Source organism: Xiphias gladius, chromosome 4 (assembly GCF_016859285.1).
Source record: "Xiphias gladius isolate SHS-SW01 ecotype Sanya breed wild chromosome 4, ASM1685928v1, whole genome shotgun sequence".
In the NCBI taxonomy this organism is placed as follows: Eukaryota; Metazoa; Chordata; class Actinopteri; order Istiophoriformes; family Xiphiidae; genus Xiphias; species Xiphias gladius.
The window spans coordinates 8,615,262-8,640,871 of NC_053403.1; the positions used below are offsets into that span (position 1 = coordinate 8,615,262).

The 25,610-nt window shown below is 44.2% G+C and overlaps 1 protein-coding gene across 8 annotated transcripts in view; it reads left to right on the forward strand.

Moving 5' to 3' along the window:
• The window catches only part of gphnb (gephyrin b), a 131,192-nt gene that overhangs the window by 18,928 nt on the left and 86,654 nt on the right, over positions 1–25,610 (forward strand). For 7 of the 8 annotated variants that reach the window (XM_040126036.1, XM_040126037.1, XM_040126039.1 and 4 more), the window contains exon 1: positions 18,047–18,137. The exons of the other annotated variant lie outside the window; for it this stretch is intronic. In XM_040126036.1, the coding sequence (XP_039981970.1) occupies positions 18,074–18,137 (64 nt within the window). In that variant the 5' untranslated portion in view covers positions 18,047–18,073. Of the gene's footprint in view, positions 1–18,046; positions 18,138–25,610 lie in introns of those variants that run through there. 8 annotated transcript variants of the gene reach the window in all.

Below are 25,610 nucleotides of genomic sequence, written 5' to 3' on the forward strand. Positions count from 1 at the left end.
CATGCATGAGCCAAAACAATACACACCCATGCTGTATGTTGAAACTTGTTGCCATGGCGAATGCATGGATGTGTGAATCAGTGTTTGGTGATAGCATTTTTTCGTCTCTGGTTGAGACGGCACAGACAACCAGATGTTGGCCATATTGGTTGGCCTGGTTATGCTGTATTTATAAGCTATTTACACGCGTGCTTAATACCCTGCATTGTCTCTTTCTGTTGAAATGATAAAAGCAACGGCCAAAATATTTTGAACATATTTTTGCCTGAAGATTTTCTGCTCATGGTTAGACTGATCTGTGTTAGCAAGCTACTGTGCTTGTAAGAAATGTGTGTGTTATCTTTTGTAACAGTGAAAGGTACCGTTTCGCAGCTGAAACCAATAGTTTATTTACAAAATCGAAAATGAATCTAAAACAAATCTGACAATTGATTCAAAGTTTTTCCATGAAGTTGCTGGTTTTTCCTTTTTTTTTTTTTTTTTTTTTAAGCAATACTTACTTCTGGGATTTTTGCTTGCATGCTGAGAGTAAAATGACAAAATCGATAAGAACATTCTTATCTGTCCATTACATATGAAGCTACAGCCAGAGGCTGGATAGAACACTTTAGTCCTTTGGGTTTAACTTAACTAGATATAACAAGATTATTAGTGAGCTTTAGAGGTGGTGCTAGGTGGATTTTGTGACCTTTGGACAGAACCAAGCTACCTGTTTCCCCCAGTTTCAAGCTAAACTAATTGACTCCTGGCTGTGGCTTCATATTTCACAGACAGATACAAGAGTGGTATCAACCCTCTCATCTAACTCCTGGCAAGAAAATGAATAAGCTTATTTCCCCAAAAATGTCAGACTGTTGCTTTAAAGGGGCAACATGTCAGAATTTTACTTTAAAACGTTCAAAAATGAATTGAGATTATCAACAGAATGTGAAGAAATAACAGTTTTGACGTTGTGTCAGAGACACCTATGTATTGTGTTGCAGATATATTTACTGAAGTTGGCAAGTTATCAACCAGCCAGCCCTGGCCTGGCCTGTCTCAAAAACCGATGCGTGAGTCACTATAGCATCCAGTCTGCCCTCAGTTCAACATGAGAGGACGAAGAATCAGTAGCTGCAAGTAGGCTACAGAGTGCTGCAGGGATGACGTGTTTTTGCAGGCCAACCCGGAGGCTGGCATCACTCTGGTTCCCTCTACACGAAAGCCAATGGGATTTCTTCATGTGACATGCAAAAGTTTATACTTACACGTTTTGTTCAGCAAGATAATCTTCACAGATGAACAACTTTTATGATTTTTTTTTCGCCAGATGTAAAAAGCTAAAGTAAGGCTATAAACTAACTGCACCATGGTCACATGACTTCAACGTCACCACCGCAGAGCTTCCAGCTTGTAAATTGATCTAGCGCGCTTACCTCTCCTGCAAAGGCCTTTCCTCTTAGAAAGTTAGTAATAGTGAGTGGGTGCGAGTATAAACACAACAAGGCTGGAGAGGTGGACTGGTGAGTAGATCGGTTTTCATGTTCAGCGTGATAACGTTTGATGTGCCTGGCAAACTCTTTTTCTCTCATTTAGCCACTTTTTAGCAATTGCCCTTTGTTAGGACTCGTAAAAAAAATCACAAGTGGGGTATTTACAGACATAATTTTATGATGTAGAATAAAACTTGAAAATGTCAAGAGTTTGTTGTTAACCACAGACCGTCTTTCAGGCATCTAACCAAAAAACCCATTTGAAAAACCCATCGACTTCGGGGCGGGAATCGGAAGTGTAAAAATGCTAACATATTTCTGATTTTTAAGACTCATTCCTGCAGCACTCTAGGAACCTGTGTTGCAGCCATCCACTCTAACATTCCTCCCGTCTTTCTTCAAGCTCAGCTATTGATGCTGCTGCTCTAGCTGCTCTCCCTCGTGATCCTAGACCTCACTTGGCTCGTCCTCCACTCCTGCCACTACTGTTTTGGGTCCACCGGCCCACCGATGCGGCAGCCCACCAGGATTTGTCCCGGTGTGCCCGATAGCCAGCCTGACTGTGGCACAGGTGAAGTGGAGGGGGGAGGAGGGACCAAAGAGTGCATTTCCTTGTTTCGTGCGACAGGGGAGGATACCCCAACTTTCTGGTAATATGCTGCCTTCTATTTGTTTGGAGTATGAATGCAAAAGTTGGCAAATTCTTACACATTGCCCTGTTAAAAGGTGTAGATTTTCTCCTATCTTTCCAACATATGATAGTAAATTGAGTATTGTTGGGTTTCAAACTATTTATTTGAAAAAAAACAAGCAGTTGACAAACGTCACTTTGGATTCTGGTAACTTACAATGGGCCTTTTTCGCTATTTTCTGATATTTTATAGACCGAAAAATTAATTGAATATTCGAGAAAATATTGGGAGACACATTAATAATTAAACTAATTATCAGTTGCAGCCCTAGTACCTATACCCCTGTGTTTCATTTTAGGCAGCCAGGAAAAACAAAACAAGTAAAATGACAGTAACTGTAATAGTGGAGACAGTCGCTGATCCTTTCAGGTTCTTTCAGGTAGCTCTTAAACAAGCTGTATGTTCTAACCTGTATACGACTTTTACAAGCATTGGGACTTATCATTGACCAGATTACTCGGCTAATTAGGTTAGCCGAGTCTCTTTGCCTGTAGCCATCAGCAGCGAAGGACAAAGTCCACACAGGAGCAGTCAAATGTTTGCATGTGCTGAGCAACCCACAGGAACAGAGAGGAGCGTAACAGAATAGTGTTAAAAACTCAAATCAGTTCAGAGTCCCCGCTCTCACCACCACCCTCTTACTGCTTGGCCCCGTGTGCACTGTGTAGCTGCATTGGTTCTATGTATGTGGAGATGGGATGGGGGGAGTGTTTTGAGTCCAAATAGGGCTTACTTTGTCTCCCTCACACACACACACACACACACACACACACACACACACACACACACACACACACACACACACACACACACACACACAGTATCCCTCATTTGTAACAGAATGTGGGGCAAATTTATGTCCCGAGTATCCGACGCTTGCTGATGGTTAAAAATGAGTTGTACTGAATGAGTTATAAGATGCTTGCGGGCCAGAGGCTACATAAATCCTGGACCAGGCCATGTGACAGTGCCCAGCCGTGCCTGCTCTTGCTTATTAATGGCAATTTACCCACCTTGTGTTTGATGCAGTGCGGCTCTGGCTGGCCAGTCCACTGCAGGCCGCTCCCCTCTATAGTCAACTCAAGGTTCAATCCCCAGTCCAGCGGGCTGCAGCCGGGGTTGAGGGCTACACTGACACCTGCTGTTCACCGCTGGTACCTCGAGAGCAAAAATATCCTCTATCTCTATTAATCCATGCAGTGATCCTCATACTGGAAGGATGATAAAAATGTTTCACAGCTAAAAGCGCACACCACAGCAGCTGCATTCATATGGTGATTCGACCATTAGCCTATGACTCTGGACAAAATGGCAGCCCATTATTAAGGTGTGATGGGGGAGGGCTAAGCCTTTAAGAGTGGCTTAAAATCTCCCCTAAGACATTAAATCACATCCTACTTTCTCTCCCTCTTTTAAAAAAACCATCGTTGCCTTTAATGAATTACAAGACTGAGGCAGTCTGCAGAGTGGTGTCCTACTCTGGTTATAATATGTCTTGTTCACTCTTTCTTTCTCTCTCTCTTTTTATGCAGGGGCTGGGTACTCACTCAGCGTTTAAATATGGAGATTGTGTCACGATCGAGATGCTTTCTCTGTTAATTTTCTCTGATCTTCCCCTCTAAGACCCACCTCCCTACTCCATCAGTAGTAGGTGTATTAAAATTGATAGTTGGGAAGCTATGATATTATTGCGTAACGTGTGTGTGTGTGTGTGTGTGTGTGTGTGTGTGTGTGTGTGTGTGTGTGTGTGTGTGTGTGTGTGTGTGTGTGTGTGTGTGTGTGTGTGTGTGTGAGAGATATCTGTTTAAAATCCCCACCTTGTAATGTAAGTACCCAGGTAGTTCAGAGCTATTTCTCCCCTGGGGCTTCTTCATCACTAAAATGTGTTTTGCACTCCCCCATCATCTCATCACTCATTTTCTCATCTCTCTCACAAAGAGTCTCTCACACACACACACACACGTAGACACACACACACACACACACACACACACACACACACACACATAGACACAGTTTCCTTCCCACCAGGTAAATTAAAGTTATTGGCTCTTAGGCAAAATAGTAATATCAACATGTCATCACGAGTGTTTTTAATAACATCAGCAGGATTATATTGACAGAGAGGATTAAATTGTTTTACACGGAAGATTATAAATCCTTGGAGGGGATGTGGCATTGTAAATTGCTATTAACACTTAATGCAATCCCATCTCCCACCTAATGCATATCACTGTCTCCTCAGCACACATCGGCATACTGTAAGAGCCAGTGGCTGCAGAATTCCAATTTCAACACTATTTAGATAGGATACCACTTAATAAACATGCTGTATTGATCCGTCCTTCAGGCCATACTGAGCCACACTTGGGGTTTTAGTAATATGACCTCAGCTTCAGGCCCTGCTGCATGAATCAAGGTAATATGTAATGTAGTTTGTTTTTTATTAAAAGTAAATCCTCGTCTTACAATCCTATTGTCTACATCCGATTCGCAAAAAGAGCAAAAATCGCCATCTATTTTGGTAAAACCCCTCTGCTGTAATGATCTAACCCAAAGGGCAGGTTTTCAGATTTTCTGTAAAGAAGATTTACATAGATTCAACACCAGATTACATGGCTTGTTTTTTTCCGGAGAGCTTCGCTGCTCTTGTGCAGATGCAGCTTTTGTGGTTTGAGGTTAATAGAGACATAACTACGTACTGACAGACAACTCATTTCCACCTAATTGTTACACTACGGAAGTTGTCTAGTCAGTTGTCCTCAGCCATCTGTATGAGGTGTACTGGCTATGTGTGATCAGAATGCAAGTCGAGGCAAAGTCTGGTGCCTTTATGAAGTAATAACACAAGGTGGTGCTCTTGTCCTCTGGAAAAAGCCGTTGTTAACCTAATGTTGGTGCTGTACGCACAGAAACAGGAGTCTCTGAGGTTGATTATCATTTATTTTGATGTTATTCAGCTGGTTGTCAATATATTTGGTTTTGACAGGCATGATAAAAGATTAAAAACAGCACCGAGGGGATGGGGAAACGCAATTAATAATGCAGAAAGTAATTTTATAAGTGAACAATTCATGATTGTCTTCATGCCAGCAACGACATGGGCTGTAATGCACGTCTTCTGTCTTGTGATGATAAGAGAAGCATTCTGGATATTAAACAGTTAAAGATTCTATGAAAAATGAAAACGGTTACATTTCAATCTTAAATAATACGGGGCGTCCAGTGGCCTATGGCTAAAACGCATATCATATAACCACAATGTCCCCGGCAAAATGGCCCCAAAAAATAATGAGATTGACTTAACTATGACCACATGACAAACACTATAGCACAAGGTATGACCTCATGAGACTGTGCTGCTTCTAAACTACTGTAAAAGACCCCTATTAGCTTGATTTTGAAACCGGACTATTTCTCTATAACAGTAAATAGTCATGACTAAATGAGCGACAGTTAAGTATTATTACGTGGAGTTTCACACGCCGAGAGTTGGCTAATCTACCTCATCGAGACTGTGTGGGTGTGATCTGATCGGCTTTGACAGACAGTGGCGTCTCCGTTGCAACACAAGCAAACGGCCCCACGACTGGCATCAATGTCCTAATCAAACATCGTTCAGCCCTGATTGGTACATGGAAGTAGGTGACTTCCCATTTTTTCCAAATGAGCCCCGTCTACTTCAAACCAGTGAGAGGTGCTCACAAAAAATAAACAAATCTCTCATGTTAATTAACCAAATCTGTTATAACTTCGGCAGAAATCTGTATGTTTATGTCGGACCCCATAGTTCATGATTCATAGGAATAAGCTGATTGATAAATTAGGCTTCCAGGGCCTTTAAGTTTTTGCCTTCTCTTTCATTAAGCGGGCAGGACTCAATTTTGGGACACAGTGCGTGATCCGTCTCACTCGGCACAGCCTCTCGTTAAATCGTTTAGAAAATTGCACAGGGCCATTTTAATGTGATTAAGACACAAATTGAGCGCGCTACCCACCTCTTCCTCATAACTCCTCTGTCTCTGGACGATACAAATGTCCGGCATGTGCAGTTGGCGAACAGAGGGAGGGGAGACGAGGATGCTCTGCAGAGGTCCCCTTCATCCTTGACCCACGCAGGAAACGCGGGATACAGTAGAACAACATCAAATCTGCAGAGAATACTCATGTCTGGTGTTATTATTCAATAAGGGTGTATTGATATTTTTGAGGAAGACTGTTTCTGTGTTTCGTTTTTTTGGTTGTTGTTGTTTTGGGGAGGGCAGGCAAAGCTAGAGCATCCTATAAGTGTGACTGAAGCAAAGACACACCCCCACCCCTCTCCCTTTCGCCCCTCTCTTACTTTCTGCAGCCCTCTGTGGTCTCCTTGCCGTACCCAAGTCATTTCAATCTAAATGCAAATTTCATCAACGTCCCACTAAAAAGACTGATATTAGTTTCAAAGCCAATGTGTTACGGCTGTGTCGTGTGGACGTGTCACTCTCAATAGCATCTCCAGCGCAGAAACCTGCCAATCTCCCTACACTACTGAGAATGGATCTCAGCTTTCTCTCTCTGTTCTCCTCTTTCTCTCTGTTTATGGTTCTTTTTTCTCAGCCCCTCCCTCCTCTATCTCCCTTGCGTTCTCTGTCAGCAGCACTCTCTCTCTCTGGCTAACATCTTCCCTTTCTGGGCACTTTGATCACTCCATTTTCCCTTAACTCCACCCTCATATTTGGCCTCATCTAACCTTTCTTTCGAGAAGCCCTCCACATAGAACTTCATTAGTCCTCCATATGTTGTGATTCACCTCCCCAAGTCCCCTTGCCCCTGCTCGGCACTAATCAGCTCACGGGGACACACTGCTCATGCTTGCAGACCAACAGAGAAACACAACAGAAATACACTCGGCTTCTCTCTGTAAGCACACACATCTGTCTGTGTCTCCTTCCATGTCTCTTTTCCCTCTCCCTCTTTGAAAATGTCCATCCTCCATTTTCCCCCTCCTTTTCTGTCCTCTCTCTGTGTTTGCGGTGAGGTGAGGCAAGGTGGAGGTCTGGGTTGGTGGGATGGGTGGAGAGGCAGAGCGCCCCAGGGAGGCTGCGCTCCAGGGGTTGTTAACATGCAGGTTGCATATTTCTGAATTGCAGAGCAGCCTTATCGCACCATGCTGGGTCACTGAAGCACTTCCTTTCTCACTGTGTGCGTGCCTGAGTGTGCACTGTTTGTGTATTCTTGTGCGAGTATGCACTCACATGCATATCTGCATTTTTAGACTGCGCATTTGTTTATCTGCACGTGCATGCATGTAAATGTGTGCGTATGTGTATGCAACCCTGCTGGCAACAGCAGGAAATGTGAAGCTTTGACGGGGAGGGATTCGCTGCCTCTCTCTCTCTCTCTTTCTTTCTCGCACTGCAGCAAGAAACACTCATCAAACTGCAACACGCATCTCGCAGGAGCCCTCAGATACAGCAGCAGCAGCAGCAGCAGCAGCAGCAGTAGAGCTTGGGCCTCCTGTTAACACACAGACATGACACAGCGACAGCCAACAGCTTAACACTCTGCTCCCTAGCTGGCTCTGCTCTCAGGTGGGCCACTAAGGTCTGCCAGATAAAAGCTTGCTCTGCAGGGTTTCAGGCGTTTTAGCCAGGGGAGCGACTCCCTGTGTTGCCGCCCGCCCCCCTTTAATATCTGGTATCCCTGCTTGTGAGCCTGCCTGGTGCAAGTTAAGGATTCTGGCCTATGTGTGTCCTTGGGAGGTCAGGCTCTGCTTAAGGCTGCGTCGCATGCTGGGCCCGTACATCTTCAACATGTCCCAAGCTCTAAATGATCCTCTCTCCTTAACGTCTTTGTCACAATCCCCCTCCATTTGTCACAGCGTGACAGCAACACTGTCATACACGTCGCTGTCCTCATTATCCAGTAATGCGGTGTCGTGCAGAGGTCAGAGTTTAGACTGCGGGTTGTGCGCAAAAAAGGGATCAGGTAAATGTTATAGTGGAGACTGTGCGTGGCTTCTACTGAATGTCTAATTAGTTCTGTTTCTGTTTTGACCTTTAGTAGTGTTTCTGAGCGCAAAAGAAAGACAGCGCAGGGAAAAGTACGCTTGCAATAAAACCTTCATATTTGCGTTTTGCATATAACCTTCCCAGTACTTTCTTTAAAAAAAAGAAAGTTAATAGAGACCATTCAAAACAGGTTGCAGGTCTCTAAAACCTGGCACCTACATTACCCCACAATGCAACTCAAACACCAACAGTTCAGCCGGGGATTAGGGTGAGTTATGCTAGTAGCAGTTAATATAGCCTCAAGCGGAGAGGAGGAGTAGGCAGCGGACGTCTGGTAAATCAATTCTTTGTGACTCCACAACACCAGAATTTTGTGATTTTCAAACTTGTGGTCTTCAGACCCAACCGATGCTGACTCAACTCATATCACTTGAGGCAGTTTATCAGACTTCGCGTAGCTCACTCTGGAGCCACAAAAGGGTTTATACAACTTTTTTCACATATGCAGTTGTACTCCCCAAGACCTGTAAATAGACTTTGATGTGTGAATCATCTTCTGACCCCTCTGGAATATCTTGAGACCCCCTTGGAGGGTCCCAACCCCCATGCCGGGACTCAATGACACAGAAAATACTACTTTATAGGGAGTAAAGCTGCTCTGTGGTTTCAACAAATGCTGAGGATCCACGCACCAAAAAAGCAGATTTTTATTTCAATAAATTCATTTCTGTTAAAATGTGTCTCCCTCTATGTGCACTCATGCATGTTTGTTAATGTGTGTTTCTCTGGCTATGTGTGTGTTTAGGGTGTGCTGCAGTGTTCAATTTATTTGCGTGAGAAGAGGAGACCAGATCAGGACGAATGCTGTGACCTGTCCCTGGGGTCTCTAATGACTGAGTGGACTTGCACTTTGCAGATTCAGGTTCAAAAACGCGTCCTTATAATAGACACACTTTAGATCGTAGCAAACAACATTGCTCTTGCCTTCGATGCAGCTCAAGGTTGAATGGAGCACGTACTGGTTGAGAATATAACATGCCTCTGCGAAACTACAACATGTGCATCCCGGGTCCTTGAGGAGCACTCTACCAGAGGCAAAGCTCTCTGGTTCTGCCTCAGCAGGCTCCATTGTTGATCTCAGGCCCCTGCAAACGCATTACAGCAATATATTTGCCACATCCCGGCCAGTGTATTTTCTCAGAGTCCTTTTTCAGCAGCTGATATGGCTTAGCTTAAATCCCCTGGCCCCGTGACGACACACCAATGCAAATGGGCCAGAGTAGGGTTCAGGGTTTAGAAAGCAAAGGATGAGTGAGGCTGCTAATTATTCTTGTCTCTTCTTTTTCTTGTCAAATCAAAAAATAACTCTATCTTTAAATCACGAGCTTGAAATGATTAGATTTGGACTTATTTAAAAATCAAAATGGAGTCAGTATCTGTGTATTCATTCATATTCTAGATAGCATTTATGCTTACATGATGTTGTTTTTAAAAGCTGACTCTTTCAGGATTAAATATTTAAAAAGATGACGTTTGCCAGCTGTTCTGTCAAATCTTCGATGCTTAACATCTCAGCGTTTCACCCAGATTAGAAATTTCACTATCAAAGCACGTAAGAGATAATTGATCTCAAGAATGTGTATTTTTGTTTTGTTTCTATTAATGTCACAGTTACGATATCCAATAGAGGATAAAGGCTCAAACTGTGACTAAAGCATCAACCCATCATCAAAATTTAAAACACAGGATTATAACCCGCTATCATTCCCAAATTAATTGCCAGGTCAAATCTATGTACATTTTAGCACCTTTTTTTTTTTTTTTTTTTAATTTTTAAATTTAATTTAATTTTTTTTTTTTTTTTTTAGAGCTGGAAAAGGTTTGTTTAAATCAGTGATGTTTGCTGTGGTAAACGGGAGGATATTTTCAATTATAACTAACTGAAAAACATAGAAACTGCTGATTTTCCATCAATATGACATACTCAAATAAAACTAAGTATAGGGTTAGGCAAATACTGAACGTGTTAAATCACTTTTCTGCCCAGCCATGAGTACAATAAATCTTTACCTGCCTTTCTTCTCACCTCTCATATTGTCCTACATTTTCTCCCACCTCAGTTTTGCCTCTCTATCGCCTTACTTTGAATGATGTGTTTTTATTGGTTGCGTGTATTCCCCCTCTGCATTTTATCTCTTCTGCATGGCTGGCTTATTTTTCCGACTGGCCTGGGTGTGAGTCAGGGCTCCCGCGGTGGAATGGGAGAGCGAGCGGGAGGCACCAGGGGTGACGGCCAAGGGTCCGCATGCAAGCCGGACAGGAAGAGAGCAGCTGGATGTAGAGCAAACCCCGAGGCTGTTCTGGTGGGCTAGTTGTAGGAACAGAGGATAAGAGGTGTTGGTACCTGGGCCCGAGAGAGAGAGGGGCTAAGTGCATGGCTGCCTCAGTGCCTGACAGACTGGCTGGCTGATTGACAGGCTAACTGGCAGAACAAGGAGAGTGTGGGTTCACAGCTCCACGCTACTGCCAGCAGGCATCAATGAGGCTCGGAGGTCCACCAAAGCGCTGGATGAGTAATAAGTCATGTAGCGCTGGCTGCTATGGACATCCTCCGCTCTCTGCAGCACCTTCACTTGGGGGATGGAGAGAGGAGGAAGAGGAGGAGAGGAAGAAAGGGAGGCTCACAATTGGAGAAGGGAGGAGACAGAGGAAGACCTATTAACAGAAGATGAGAGGTCAGGGAGAGGAGGAGGATGGGGGCATTGGCAATCTGCTGAAATGGGTTTGTGCATGTTTGGCTACATGCATACTTATACTTCTGCACATACATGTGCACGTGTCTACATTTATGTGTGCTTATTTGTGTGTGATGTTTGAGCCTCAGGAGAGAACTCTGCAGGAAGATGTCCAATCCAGTCAGGCTATGCCACTGAGCCCAGGCCGCTGACTCTGCTCCCAGGCCCTGTCAGGTCCAGCTTCACTCTCTCTCTCTCTCTCTCTCTCTCTCTCTCTCTCTCTCTCCTCCGAGTTTCTTGCCCTCCCCCACCCCCCCACCCCAACCTCTAACTCTGCCACGGAGCTGACAGCTTGGCCCCAACAGCGCGCTAACCACATTACCTGAACTCACCACAGTCATTATCCTGCACTGGACCCACTGGAGCTTGAAAGTCATTCCAACTTCTCTGCTGGTAGAGGTTAATAGGTGTGTGGATGTGAGGTTGCATCCCAAAAGCTACGCGGCGTCCTTCAAATTCCCCGGATTCGGTTCTTTTTCTGGGAACAGCTTAGAAGGACAGGTGCCAGAGGGTGTTTTTTCTCCCTCTTTTCTTTTTTATTCAGTTCGCACTCCCTGACTTGTATATCAGATTTGATGACAAGAGACAGCTACAAGTGTCTGGAACATTTCTGTGCATCTGAAGGCATAAATGGATCAACAGTGCACCTCCAGTGCTGGAAGAGATGGTTCTTCATGGGCTAAACTTTAAATGGCCTTAAAATGTCGCTTTACCTCTATTGGAAGATTGGTTGTTGGTCACATATAAAGCCGGACTTTTCAAATTTTGACATTTAATGCTGCTTTTTCTTTTTTTTAGCAAAACAAACCAAACCTGTATCTATGGAACAAGTTGAAAACAAAAGTTCAACAGATAGGGGTTTTGTTTTAAGTATACGCTTACTTAATTTTTTTTAATTTTCATGCAAACAATTTAATTTTATTCAGTGTTTCTTGTCAGGGTGGAAGAGACTGAAAACAGACACCCAAAAAATGAACAAATGTACTTTTTAGATAGGTTAGCAGTCTCTTTAACCCAGGATTAAACACTTCACTTTTTCAGAGAAACATTTATCATTAAAATAAATGGATAGTTATGTCAAATAGCCACACATATATATATATGCAAATGAAATTAAATTTAAAAGTTTTTTATGTAGTTTTGGTAATGGTGGAATTCATCCATAAACTGGCAGAGAACAACATAACTGGCAGGTCTATATTCTATGGCAGGTCTACATTAAAGAAAATCAGTATGGATCTGATAAATTGGCAAAGCAATATGTTGCAAGTTCGTGAATAAAGTTTAAAGTCTGGTTGGATTCACATAGTTTTGTATCTAAAACCAAATCAGGCAATTCATGAAAATTCTTCTGTATGGTCCTAAATAATGATTTTATTAAAAGGTTAATGAAAGACATCAAAGGTTTTTATTTATAACCATTTCCCTGTTTCCCTTCCTAAATAAAGAAACTCTCTAAAAGGTGTTTACCCTGTTTGTTAAAAACCCTCACTGGCTGTGTATCCGCTGTGGTGCTTCCTTACATAGAGTTTCATCCTATACACTACCAATTTGCTTGAGATTGCATGTAGCTGCCAAGACGTAGCGTTGACATGATGTGCAAAGCCAGCTATGTAGCCACAGAGAGTGTGGTCGCTTACACAAACATTACATCAGACATGTCACTACGAATAGGCAGAGAGGCAGAGAGTGATGGACGTGTTACCTTCACTCTACTACAGCACAGCTCAGGGAAAATGAGGCCAGGCTTGCCAGCGACATTGCACAAAATGAGGGCACTTTTTTACAACCTCGTTTAAAACCAATAAGAGATCTCAGTTAAATCTGAGATGACCTTTACATTGCAGATGCATACAAGAGAAGAGATCTGATGGACTTAAAGGTGGAAATAGATGTTTTTGAGAGCCATAATTTAGCGGAGGTCCCTTTGTAAACTCCCAAACGTCCGAGCTGACTGATAATCACCAGCAGGAATCTAGGAGAGGTGAGCCTATTAACAAGAACCGATTTTTTTTTTTTTTTTTTTGCTTTTTTTTTTTTTGCTTTAAGGGCAGAAAATCCCTATGTTTAACTCCTCTGCATTACGAGCCAATTACACGGCTGAAAAAAATGACCCGGGGTAGTTTGGTGTCCAAGGTTGTTTGTGCTGACATTCTGCTTTTCAAATGCCAGTCTGTTAATTATGCAAATGGACTACAAGGCCCTTTTATAAACATATACGTAGGCCCCTTTATGTGTACACAGTACTGTATACCCTGCAAGTTATTAAAGACAGCCAGCCCTTGTTCCAATATTATAGAAAAAATTGAAATATGAAATGACCCCTCTGGCTGTAGCGACCCTCCCTCTCCAGTATCCCTCTCAGACTCTCAGGCCCTCACTCTCCTCCTCCCCTGTCCTCTTTTTTTTCCTCGTGGTGCAGCTCTTTGCGCAGCGATGCTATGCGACACTGGCCAGCTTTAGAGAAGGCAAGTCCACATTGCATTAATTCTGAGCAGAGAGAAATCCAGTATCAGATGTAATGGGTTTGATTCCAAAGCCCTGGGGCGATGTTCTGCGCTGCTGTAATGGTGGTGGGAGTCGGCAGAGATCCTGCACTCAACAGAATGCTGTCTAACACACACTCCCTTCCTTCTCATGTCCGCTCTCTCATTCTTCCCGTCTTGTCTACTCTCTCTTCATCTCTGTCCCTCCATTTTTCTCTCTCCTTGGATGCACAGAGGTGTAATCCACCCCGCCTCCAACTTTTCCCAACCTCCTCGCCATGTTGTTGCCTAATTACTGTCTCTAAACAAGAGACTTTGTCCCCAGCAGTCCTGAATTAAGTGTCTGTTGTTCATTCGCGGATGGATAATTGTTTTTTTTTTTGTTTTTTGTTTTTTCATCCTCGCTGACTTCTCTTCAGCTGAGGCCAGATTTAGTCAGGTATTCTGGAAGGGGCATCGTGGGATAATGTTGAATAAGCCCCAGGGTGATTTTCCCTTTCCTTGTTTTGCTTCTTTTTTTTTTCTTATTTTAATTGAAGCGCAGCCTGACATCATGAGCAGGGCACATCTCCAAGATAACACAAGATTGGTTAAAGGAGTAACAAGTTTAATTGTCTGCTCTGATCATTGCCATCGCATTGTAAAAATTCCATTGACTGCTTCTCAAAAAAAAAAAAAAAATGATATACTGCTGGCTAATCAAACAGACATCAAGTGCAGTTTGATATTCAATGAAATATTTGACCCATATAAAATGATGGGGTAAACCATTGGAGCCATAAAGAGGTGTTTAACTTGGTGGAACTCAGCTACATGATTTATCATGCATTTAACAACTTAAGCCTGGTGTTTACTATTTAGGAATGGGGCATGCTTGGGCTCTGTGGCGTGGAAGTAAAACTTTATTGCTCTTTGGTGACCATGTCCTGCATGCTTTATGACCTGGATGTGCACCCTTTTCCAGCCTCTTCACAAGTCCACAGACTTCAGGGGAAAGTCACAAGACAGAAGTGATAAAACGGTATCCAAAAATATCTCCTGTGGTCTTTTTTTCTTGTATAAGAGTAAGAATAGAGAATAGGAGTATGGCTAAAGCCTGGTCCGGTTTCCATATACTTTAGTTTTGGGGGAGATTCCACCCTCTGCCAATGTCCCAGCAGGCTAAAGACAGGGCTTAAGCCCCTCTAATGTTGCATAACGCAAACACCCAGAACAAGCTGCTGTCCTCTAGGTGACCCAGCCCCCCTTGCATCTGGAGCCTTGGGGGAAAAAGAAGGGCTTCCCTGGGATCACCACAAAAGACGAGGAAGCATATGTTTATGGTTCCCTCGATCTGCTGGGGCTCCGCTTATTATTGTGATGGATGGTGAGGGAAAAGGGGAGAGCGATGGCCCTGGCCTCCTCATCACCTATCCATGAACAGCGAGCAGCTCAAGCGGTGGTGAGGTAATTACGCCGTCATTATAATTAGCACTTGTGCACAAGCATACGCACTCTCACACTACATAAACACTGTTCTCTACACACCAGATGGGGTCCCCAATGTCTTCGGCCTGATGGCTCCCTCCCTCCCTTCCTACATAAATCTCTGCTCTACTATCTTCTCCTCAGCTCTCCCTCTCTACACCAACAAGGGAATTCCAGCCTTCCAGGAAAGCTTGCCAGCTCTGGACCATGGAGCGTGTCTGTCTGTGTGTGTGTGTGTGTGTGTGTCTGTGTGTGTGAGTGAGTGAGTGTGAGAGAGAGAGAGAGAGAGAGCTTCTGTTTGCACTGTATGAGGCATACAGTGCCTCTCTCTGTGCATGCTGGTTCTGGACGCTGTCGTGATGTCATGGAGCAAGATCTCCTGACGTGTTGTAGACCAGCAAATTAGTTCCTTTTCCAAAGAAATGACAAGACTGGGTCAACTTTTAAGAACAGTAGTGGGTTTGACCATAGATGTTGTCTACTAATCATCTAATTTAACTTCTGACTTTTTTTTAAACAAGTGATTTTTAAAGAGCAACTAAACAGCAGCTGAAAATCTTATTTTTTCGTGACCTCCAGCAGTTTAACCTCTCACCTTGCAGCAGTGACGTAGAAGCGTCCTCCAGGCTATTTTAGTACGTAATGACATCACCACTGGGTGTGGATACAGGTCTGACCACACTCAGCCACACCTTAGAGGTGCAGCAGATTTGAAACTTTCAACAATGACACACTTGTTTTCAGCCTGGTGTTAGAGCAGAAGTTTGATGTTTTGGAAAGTACATTTATTCGCTTTCTCCAACACAAAAAGATCCCTACCACTCTAATCTCTTTAGAGCAAATGTGAGGCTACAGCCAGGTTAGCTAAGCTTAGCATCGAGAGTGAAAAGGGGAAAACGGGTACACTGGCTCTGTCTGAAGCTTGAAATTAAGTCTAGCAACACCTCCGGAGCTCACTAATTAACAATTTATATCTTCCTTCAAACAGAAATGTGAAAACGACAATTTGTGGGTTTAACCGGGAGTAATATGCTCTAACCATTCCTGTACAAACAACAGACGAATGCACTAACTTAATGGAGTTTTGTCGTCACACCGAGCTCACAAATTGCAAATGGAGACACTGCACAATACTGGGTGAACAGATACACTGTTGCTTATCCAGAAACCGTAACAGCACATTCCTCTGTGTAAAACCTCAGATTTTCATTTTACATTATTTGTGTACTGATTAAACAAATTACATTCAATAGTAGCGGTGTTGGCAGGCATATATTTGAAACTTTGGAAGGAGGCTGTTTCCAGTTTTTATGTCAAGCTAATCTCTTCCCAGCTCTAGCTGCACACTTAACACACAGACATTGTATCAATCTTCTCATATGACTTTTGACAGGAAGGCGAAAAAGCCTCTTTCAAAAATGCTCAAATAATTCCTTTAATTCTGCCATTTTCTGTAAGACTCATGAGTGTTCATGCACGTGTGCTACTACAAATATATTTATCTTAATATGCATTACGTATGGAGACAGTTGGAAAATGTGTAAATTATTTGTCTTATAGGGACTTTGTTTTACTTTGTTCCTTATGTTTATTTAAAGATTAATAAAATCATGTTTGAAACAATTTCCTTTGAATGTGTCTGCATGTGCAGATAAAAATGTTTGATGTACAGCAGTAACACAAAAAAAGTAACTAGCACATAGCTTATAGCCTGTAAGCACAGGTAGAATTAGCATTCATGAGAGCAACAACCATAACAAGTGCTTTATCATGCTTAGGTAGGTTAGGCTGCGACTGTCCAGTTTTTGTTAGCTAACTCGGCTGAACTTTGCATAGTAGCAAATGTGCCAAAATTGACCTAAAAATGAGAATCTGCATAATTCTGGCTTCCACAGATGCACTCATCCTAAATTTTAAGTCAGAATTTTATGAAAAGATTAATCATTGTCCACCTCCTTATGTTTCACTGATGTGAATTAGTACATTAGGACGTGCGGCAGATGGGTTGTGCTGGAACTTGCACGAGGAAAATAAGATCCGTTGAGTCAAAATCCAACTCAGATTAAGAAATCAGATAAGCCATGAATGTGTTTTTCATGTCCCTGGCAGACACACGCCTCTTGTTGCTAATTGTACCACAATGGAAGAGGGAATTGTGTAAATTCTTTTGGTTAGGTCAGTGGACACAGACATGGCAACGTTATTGAAGTGAGCCAGTCAAGCTGGAGGAGTTGCCCCATTTCTTGCCACGGTTACTGTGCTCATGTACGTGTGTTGGTGAATTATGTATATTGATAGATTCCCACAGAAGCTGGAGGATGGGCTTTTTTTTTCTTCTTCCACTAGAATAAACAAGTGAAATTATACACCATGGAAGCGTGCAGCCAGTCTATAAATAGCAGCGGTGCTTTTTTGCCCGGGGATGTAGTTGCGTTCTTACAGGTCAGACTGTGATCTTCTCTTAAGCCTCTGCATTGAGACGTAGGCGACACATCTCTGGGGTGCTGTCGCTGGCTCTTAGAGGGGGCCCCTTCAATCTCTAAAAAACAGGGGTGCATCTCATCTAGGAGAAATTGATGCTTGGGGGAGGGGGCTTTTATGGGGCTCCAAGGTGATGCATTTCAGATTGGAGAACTGATACCGTTATTCGTCAAATTAGGGGTCAATTTCGAGGCCTGTCAGCAGAGGGGATCTAAAATTTCAGCTTCCAAAATGGCAACAAATGAACGACATGAGGAAAACTGAGTGACGTCTGCAGACGCACTGCTAGTCTGTCTCCCCTAAAAGCCTTCACAGAAAATCAATGGTGGTCTCCATAAGAATTAATCTGGGATCCACACTACTACCATGGCAGGCGGCCAACTGAGTGATGTGTGCGGTTTAAACAGCCCCCGCATCCTGCCCGCTTATCTGTAGGTGTCCCGATGATCGCTCGGCTTTCTACTCATCTAGTCTGGCTGTTTTTTTTTTTTTTGTTTTTTTTTGTTTTTTTTTCTCTTTCCTGTATCCCAGCCCTCCTCCATCTCTCCTCTTCCTCCTCCTCCTCCTCCTCCTCCTCCTCCTCCTCCTCTTCCTCCTCCTCCTCCTCCCCTCCCTCTCCCCACTAAGTTCGATGCGATCGGCTCAGGGCCCTGCCGTGAGTTCTCGGTGCGGGCGACAGCGCTGCTGAACATGGCGTCAGACGGGATGATTTTAACGAACCACGACCACCAAATCCGGGTCGGAGTCTTGACAGGTAAACGCAGAAATTCCCATCGGCTCTTTCATGTTTCGCTCACATTTCCATGAATTCATTTCCGCCGGTTGTCCGCCCGGATCTTCATACATATCGGCTGTTTTTTTTTTTTTTTGGTTTTTTTGGGGTTTTTTTTTTTTTTTTTTTTTTTTGGCTTGGCGGCGGCTCTCGGTCTCTCGTTGGCTTTTTGCAGCCTCGTGAAGGCGACGCCGATTTAAAGCCTCGCTTTCCCCCCCTCCACCCCCCACCCCCCCCGTCTCTCTCTTACCGGTATGCATTTACATGCTACATTACATCCGCTGCTTATGCGGTGGGAGCGGTAAATGTGGGCTCTGCGCTGGTTTGTGTCCGGACGTGTAGCCTAGATTTTTCTCGTCGAGCCGTTTTCCCTGCCGAAGACGGAGGAGAGCTCGGTTTATGTGTATTGAATAATTCATGTCTCTCCCTGCGTGTCAGAGCTGAAAATTACAGCCGACCGTGTGCCGTGTCGCCGCTAAAGATGCCCGGGCTATAGATTGCATTATTGACACCCGGCTGGCCGCGGCGAATTTTTTATTTTTATTTTGAAAGTGTCGCTCACGACAGTTCGCCGAAGGTGGATGTGGTGGCGGTGGGGTCGGTGGCGAGGAGCTCACCCTTGGCCCTGTTGAGAGCAGCGGGCGACGCGAGAGAAACTGCGAAAATGCGCGTAGACGTCGGATGTGGCTCGTTTTGTGAATGACAGTGCCGACCGAGGAGTTCGCATGAGACGCGATAGCGGCCCCGGCTCGGTTCGGTGGGTGAATCCTCCGGACATTCCTCTGAATGCAACGCGGTGACGGCGCGTCTCTCACCAATATTGGAAACGTTTTGCGCTTGCATGTAGTGTGCGGCTATGAGGCGGCCGATGGTGTTAGATTCGGTCGCTGTCGGCCTTCAATTTTTGCCTCTCTCTCTCTCTCTCTCTCTGTGTGTGTGTGTGTGTGTGTGTGTGTGTGTGTGTGTGTGTGTGTGTGTGTGTGTGTGTGTGTAGCGCATTGCTTTGTCATGTTTCTGATCGTCAACCCTCACGCGAGGCGAGTCTAGCGTTTGTTGTCATGATGAAAGTAAACGAAACGGAATTTTTTTTTTTTGGGGGGGGGGGAGGAGGGTGGTGGTGGTGGGGATGCATGTCCAGAGGAATACCCCCTCCCTCCTTTCCTCACCCCATCCCTCTCTCTCTCCCTCTCTCTCTCTCTCTCTCTCTCTCTCTCTCTGTCCATCCCGTGTGAGGCTGGGTCGATCAATATTTCATGAGAGCCGTGATCTCACACATACGGTATTTCTCCGTATGTGTGAGGAACCCGGTACGGTGGAGGAGGAGGAGGAGGAGGAGGTGGTGGTGGTGGTGGGCGATGTGTGGCGGTGGAGGAACGGCCCTGTAGACCCTCTCCTGAAATCTGCCAGGGAAACCCCCCCCACCACCAACAACACCGACACCAGCAGCCACCCGTCGTCTCCTTCCTCACGCCTCCTCCTCCTCCTCCTCCTCCTCCTGGCGCTGGAGAGAGAGGCAGCGCGCTGTCCGTGGTGCTGAAATCCAGCGTCACTCACAAATCAGTGCGCTACTGACCCCACCACGGTAAATACTGCATCAGATAGATACACCCATGGATGTAGAGATGGATGGCCCATGTCAAGTCAGTTTTTTTTTTTTTTTCCATCTCCAACATCATTTTTTTTGGGCTGACTTCACTGTACAATGTGGAATTGGGAGAGTATGTGAAAGAAAATAGTCTCAAACTGATGAGGGTTTGGTGTCGGGAGGGGAAATAAACACGCTTGCCCAAGGGTTTTTGTTTATGAAGGTGGTTGTTTGCCTAATGTTGATCACCAACTGGAGGTCAGAGTAAACCCATCCCTTTTTTTAAATACTAAATCGGTGCCCACACCACATCGGAGGGGGTTAATTTCTCTGTGTCATCAGTCACTCGAATCCCCGGCTCTATCCCCAGCGAAGTGACAGATTGCCGGTTTGATCTCGCTGTGCAGTGTTGACAGTTCGTACATACATATGCCGATGTTGAGACGCACAGAGACACAACCGACAGGCTTATTTGTCTTTTTGATGTATTTGTGTGTGTATATGGAATAGGAGGGCCAGAACTGTCAGGGGAAACAAAACATCGGAGAAGTTAGGGGGAAAAGACGGGGCGGAAATGTGCAAGGTGGCATTAAGTTGCAATGTTTGACCTGACCTTTAGCCTTTAAGAGTCTAATCACGGCAGGATTACTCATTGCTACAAAGACCACTGTGTGATTCCCTCATAGTGGGGGAATTGTTGTGAGATGATGCATTTTGACAGCAAAAACTCCCCCTGCCTTGCTGCCGTGAGGAAGCAGAGCTCCGAATGTTCAGGTTGACTGGATCTTTCTCACAGCGCAGAACCTCGTCGCCACACCTCAATCTTATACATCCACACTGTTCGAGCCGTTAATCTGCTGTGGTATGGGGCCTGTGTGAGCAGAATGTTAATGGGGTCCGGAGCAGTGCTCAATCTCCCTCCCTGCCAGGGTCAAAGGTCGTCCGTCCACTCCCGCATTCAGTCACTGAGGAGCAGATGAGACCTGGGCTCACCCTCCTCCATCACTTAGCCCCACATCCCTTTAGACAGGTGACAGAGCCCGGGGGACAGCTCTGTTTAGACCCTGGACAAAGAGTGCAAGGGAGGTGAGGTTGATGTGTCCAAGCGTGTGTTTTTTGTGTGATAAGGTTTGTGTTTTGTGGAATGTGTGAATAAGCGGTGGGGCTTATTTGGGAGAAGAGGGAGGTAGGAAACTTGAAAGAGGATAACTGGGCTGAACATACTGCCACTTGTCAAAGATGCTCACACTGAAAAGGTGAGCTTTGTTAGGGGTGGATGAAACCCTCTCACGCCGCGCTCAGCCCACTGTGATGTGTGTTGTGTGTATTTTGATGCATGAGTGCTCACTGCCCAGTTGCTAGCTGTCGGTGTTTCTTTCTGTTTAGCATGAGTTTTAATTGTCCTATGTCTCCCTCCCTGGGTCTGCCTCGGGGTCTGGGTACGCAGCTACACACTCGCTCACTTCAGCTGAATATGCGTGCCTGCATTGCTCGATGTATGTGTATTTGTGTACGCAAAAATACTGTAAGGTGATGAATTAAGGTGATAGTGAATTGTGGCCTCAAGTTTGGGACAGGCAAAAGACCAGACAAACACACCAAAGATAAATTGTGTTCTCAGACATGTTTATTTTCTTTCTTGTAGAGATGCTAGTCCAGCTTGGTATGATTAATAATATGACTTTACACAATCACTTATATTGCCTTTAAAAGATGACCAAAGAGTCTCTCAGAGGAAAATTTGGATATGTTTCTTAAAACTAGATTTTTCTAAGAAACCCTCGACCCATGCGAGGACTGTGCCAGGCTAGGCCACACACTGGCAGTATTTGTGCGCATGTGAATACGTACACAATGCTGAAATGTACATTCGTGAACTGTGTGTGTGAAACGTGTGTGTTTGTGTGTGCCTTTTGCATGTGCGGTATGTGCAATATGCATGTGACTCTGCTCTGCTCTTTGTCTTTGTGCACTAATACTGAGCTCTGGCTGGAAAACACAGCTTAGCAAATCCCCCTAGCCCCAAATATAGCTACTGTATGCATACCTCCCATGATCATACACTGAGAGAGAGAGAGAGGGGCAGAGAGAGAAAGAGAGAGAGAGAGAGAGCAACAGAGCCCTGCAAAAGCATTCAGTGGCTTTTAATCTGTACAAAACCAGTGTGTATGTGTGGGACCATACGGTATTATCACACGGCAGCACTCCATGCATGGGCCGCGGACGCTTTTGGATGTGTGGCTTGATTCACAGCCCATAGAAAGCCCCATTGATGCTGGCTGCTGAAAGTGTGTGGGTTAACTCCAGCCCTTCGTCAAAGAGACGTGGACACACACTCAGCACAGAGCTTCCAATGAGGAGCCAGGGCAGGAAAGCTCCACTCTGCAACAAACAGCACACATTTTTCCCTCTCCTCTCTCTCTCTCTCTCTCCCTCTCTCTTTCTCTGTCTCTCTCTTCCATTTTTATTTATTTATTTTTTTTACTCTTTTTCTATCTCCCTTGGTTGTAACAACTGAGAGAGGCTCAGGGATGTGTGGGCGGCTCTCCAAACTTACATGTCTGTCAGAAAGACACGAATTGACAGCAGACAGGCTTCCCAAAACAACCACATTTAGATCGGTCTCCCAGTCCCTCTGTTGAGTAGTACTAATTCTGTGACTCCCTTCAGAACGGGTGGAAGTTTTTATTTTTCCGTTGTGGTGGTCCATTTCTGAATCATGTGTGGTCTGCATTTTGTTGGTCTGTTAAAGTCATGAAGGGTTGTTCTAGAAAGCAGGCAGAGTCAAGGCTTTGGGAGGGGAACGGTATCATTTTCAGAACATGCACATACTGTGGCTGCTTTCCAACAAAAGACGTGTTGATAGCGGCCCAACTCAAAACTATGCAGCCCCAAACTAAATATGAGAATCTGTTAAAAATGGTTTATCCTCTGGTGTAGCTCACGCGTGTGTGTGTGTTTTCCCTTTGCAGTTCCGCGTGTGTGCACATGGGTTTGTGAACATGTATGCGTGCTTGCTCATGTGTGTACTCGTCGGGCTGCAGATAGGATAATAACTATTTAATCTGCTTTTCCACATGATTTAATCAATGGAGTTTGTCCCAAGCTCACCTTAACAGTTCAGGCGCTAAAGAGGCTCACTAGAGAAACAGGAGTCAAGTCGGCAAGAGGCGGCATGGCGTGCCAGAGCACCTTGACCAAAACTAGCAGACACCGTCATCTGTGTCCGAATGGCGTGGGTGGCTGCGAGGATATGGAGCAATCTCCTGTCAGCGTCTCTGTCTGAATGACTCAATCTACTGTCTACAATGCAAGTCAAGTGTTTTACAATTAAAGGAAATCGACAATTACTGATACTCTACAATGTTTCAAAATCATCAGACTTTGACATCAATGTCACTTTATTTAGATATTTTTGATTGTAGCGTATTTTATTGTTTTGGTGTCCCCCCCAACCTGCTTTTGCTGTTTCTGATCCAAGTGAAGGAATTAATACAGTTCCCAGAATGCCTTCGCTCCACTAGTATTCATAGAAGGGGTTTTAGCTTAGGGCTTTACATTATGGTAGCAACGCTGATAGCGGAGCCTGAGTTCCATTCAATAAAAACTGGATCTAATGCTGCAACGCAAAGTGCAATATGTCCGATGGCTGCATTGATCCATTTAGGCCTTTGTTGGTAGAGAAATGATATATCATGGATTCTCTTTCTATTATTGTTATTGCAAATGATACCATAGTGAGATAAGGCTTACCGTAGAATTTTTATATGATAGAAAAATGTTTAGTTTCTCACCTATGGTACCTCCAGCTTGTTCCTGCTTCGCAACAAACACAACTGGCTATTTTGGCTGGTGGGAAGCCACTGAGGGATCATGTCCTGGATGCTGCACTATGACTCCAGCTAGATGGCTGGAGGGATATAGCACAAGATAGGACTGTGAGATTATTCACTATTATTGTTAACTGACTTTATCTGTTTTACTGTTTAATTGTCATAGTTTTCCAAAATTCTGTTATCAGAGCTAAAGCTTTAAGGCAAATTGTAATTAAAAACTAATAAAATCAGTGGTTGAGGATCTTGTTTTTAACATGAAAAATATCTGTAACACAGATTCACTTAATTCCATTCGACATCAAGTAGATATTTCAATATATTATTTTGCATATTTCTTGTGATGAGTATCGACACTGGAAAAAATATGCTTGTTAATTCTTGTTAATATCGGGATGTTGAACCCTCCTGGTTAAGATACTTGCTGTCTAGTGAAAAGAGCTGGCAACACCACTTGTATCAGAACAGATGTCTGTCTACACGCTCTTCAGGCCAACAGTGCAGTTAACAGTGACAGTGACCATAGAACAGGAGAATTTGCAATTCATAAACTCAGGAAGAAAAAATATATGCACCTCAGACTGATTCTGCACTCAAACTCAGTTGCAGCATTTGTAATAACACGTTGTCTATATTTGGCCAGTTATCCATAGGGAAGACAAAAATACACCATGAAACTACAAAGCAGACACAAAATGGACATCAAATGGATGTTATTTTTACAATGTTTAACTATTTTCCTTAGCAATCGGATCCTGAACAACACAGAATAAGAGATGGGATAGAGGATTCTTGTTTAAAGATGCAATCCCACCTGGATATTTGTGAAGTCATAGCTAACTCCCTCATGGCCACCAGTCTGTGTCCACACTTTCCACTCTGTTGACACTGAGACAGCCAAACGTAATATCCTGACATAGCTGACATCATGCCTGGATAACAAAAACACAGAATAGATGTTAACATTTGGTTCACTGGTGATATAAAGATACTTGGTTTGGATGGGAATTGGAGAGCCCCGGGCGTGTCTACCCACTAGCATGGTTTTATTCGTCCTTTTTCCTGCTTTGACCCGACTCTTTGTGTCTGTCTATGGTTGAATCATCTCTAAGCTGCTACTGGGGTGTTCCCTTGCAACGATATGTGGGCATCTGTTCGACAATATGCTTGTCTGAGAGGGATACACTTGGAACGGAAGACCTAAACAGGGGGGAAAAAAGCAAACAAATAGGGCATACACTTATTCCTGCAACTTATTTCTGATCCAATTCCAATATTTTTTATATCATCTTGAAGCCAATTCTGAGTGTTTTTATTTTTTTATTTTTTATATATATACTTTGTGCAGACTTTAATGGTTGCCTGCATCAGTGTTGTTTTAACAGGCTGTAAAATTGGAAATGTTAATAATTTTGTAATCCGGACGGGCCAAAAAGTGAAATTGGCGGCATTGTTAAAGAATAAGCAAGAGTCCGGACGGTGTGTGTGCTGTTATTTAGACTCCAGAAATATCTGAGCTCTTTGTTTGCATTTGGTCAGGCAAGGATTTATCTTTCGTATGGGTGGGGTTCTCACTGTACCAGTAGTTAAAACACAGACTGACCCTTCTCTCGCTTGTTCTTTCTCACTCTCTGCATCGCACACACGCACGCACGCATGCACGCAGACACACAGCTGTCACAGTGGACAGCAGTAAGGCAGGCAGACCATATGACCAGAATAGACAATATGGGATCAGGGACACGAACACAGAATGAGAATTAAGTCTTCACTGCAAAGGAATTATTTTCAGCGTCGAGTAGTGGGGAGTGGAGAGTGTATTGGAGTGGGAGGGGGTGACTCTCCTCCCCTTTGCACACACCCCTCTCTCTCTCTCTCGCTCCGCTTTCATAGCCCATGGAAATAATCCTCCCTTACTGTAAATAGTCTTTAATTGGGATGTGAGTTAGAACAAGAGGCAGACGGTATTTGGCGGACACGGAGCAGAGTCTCCTCCGCTCTCGCAGGCTCTTGTCAGCTCTCCAGAGAAGAGCTCCA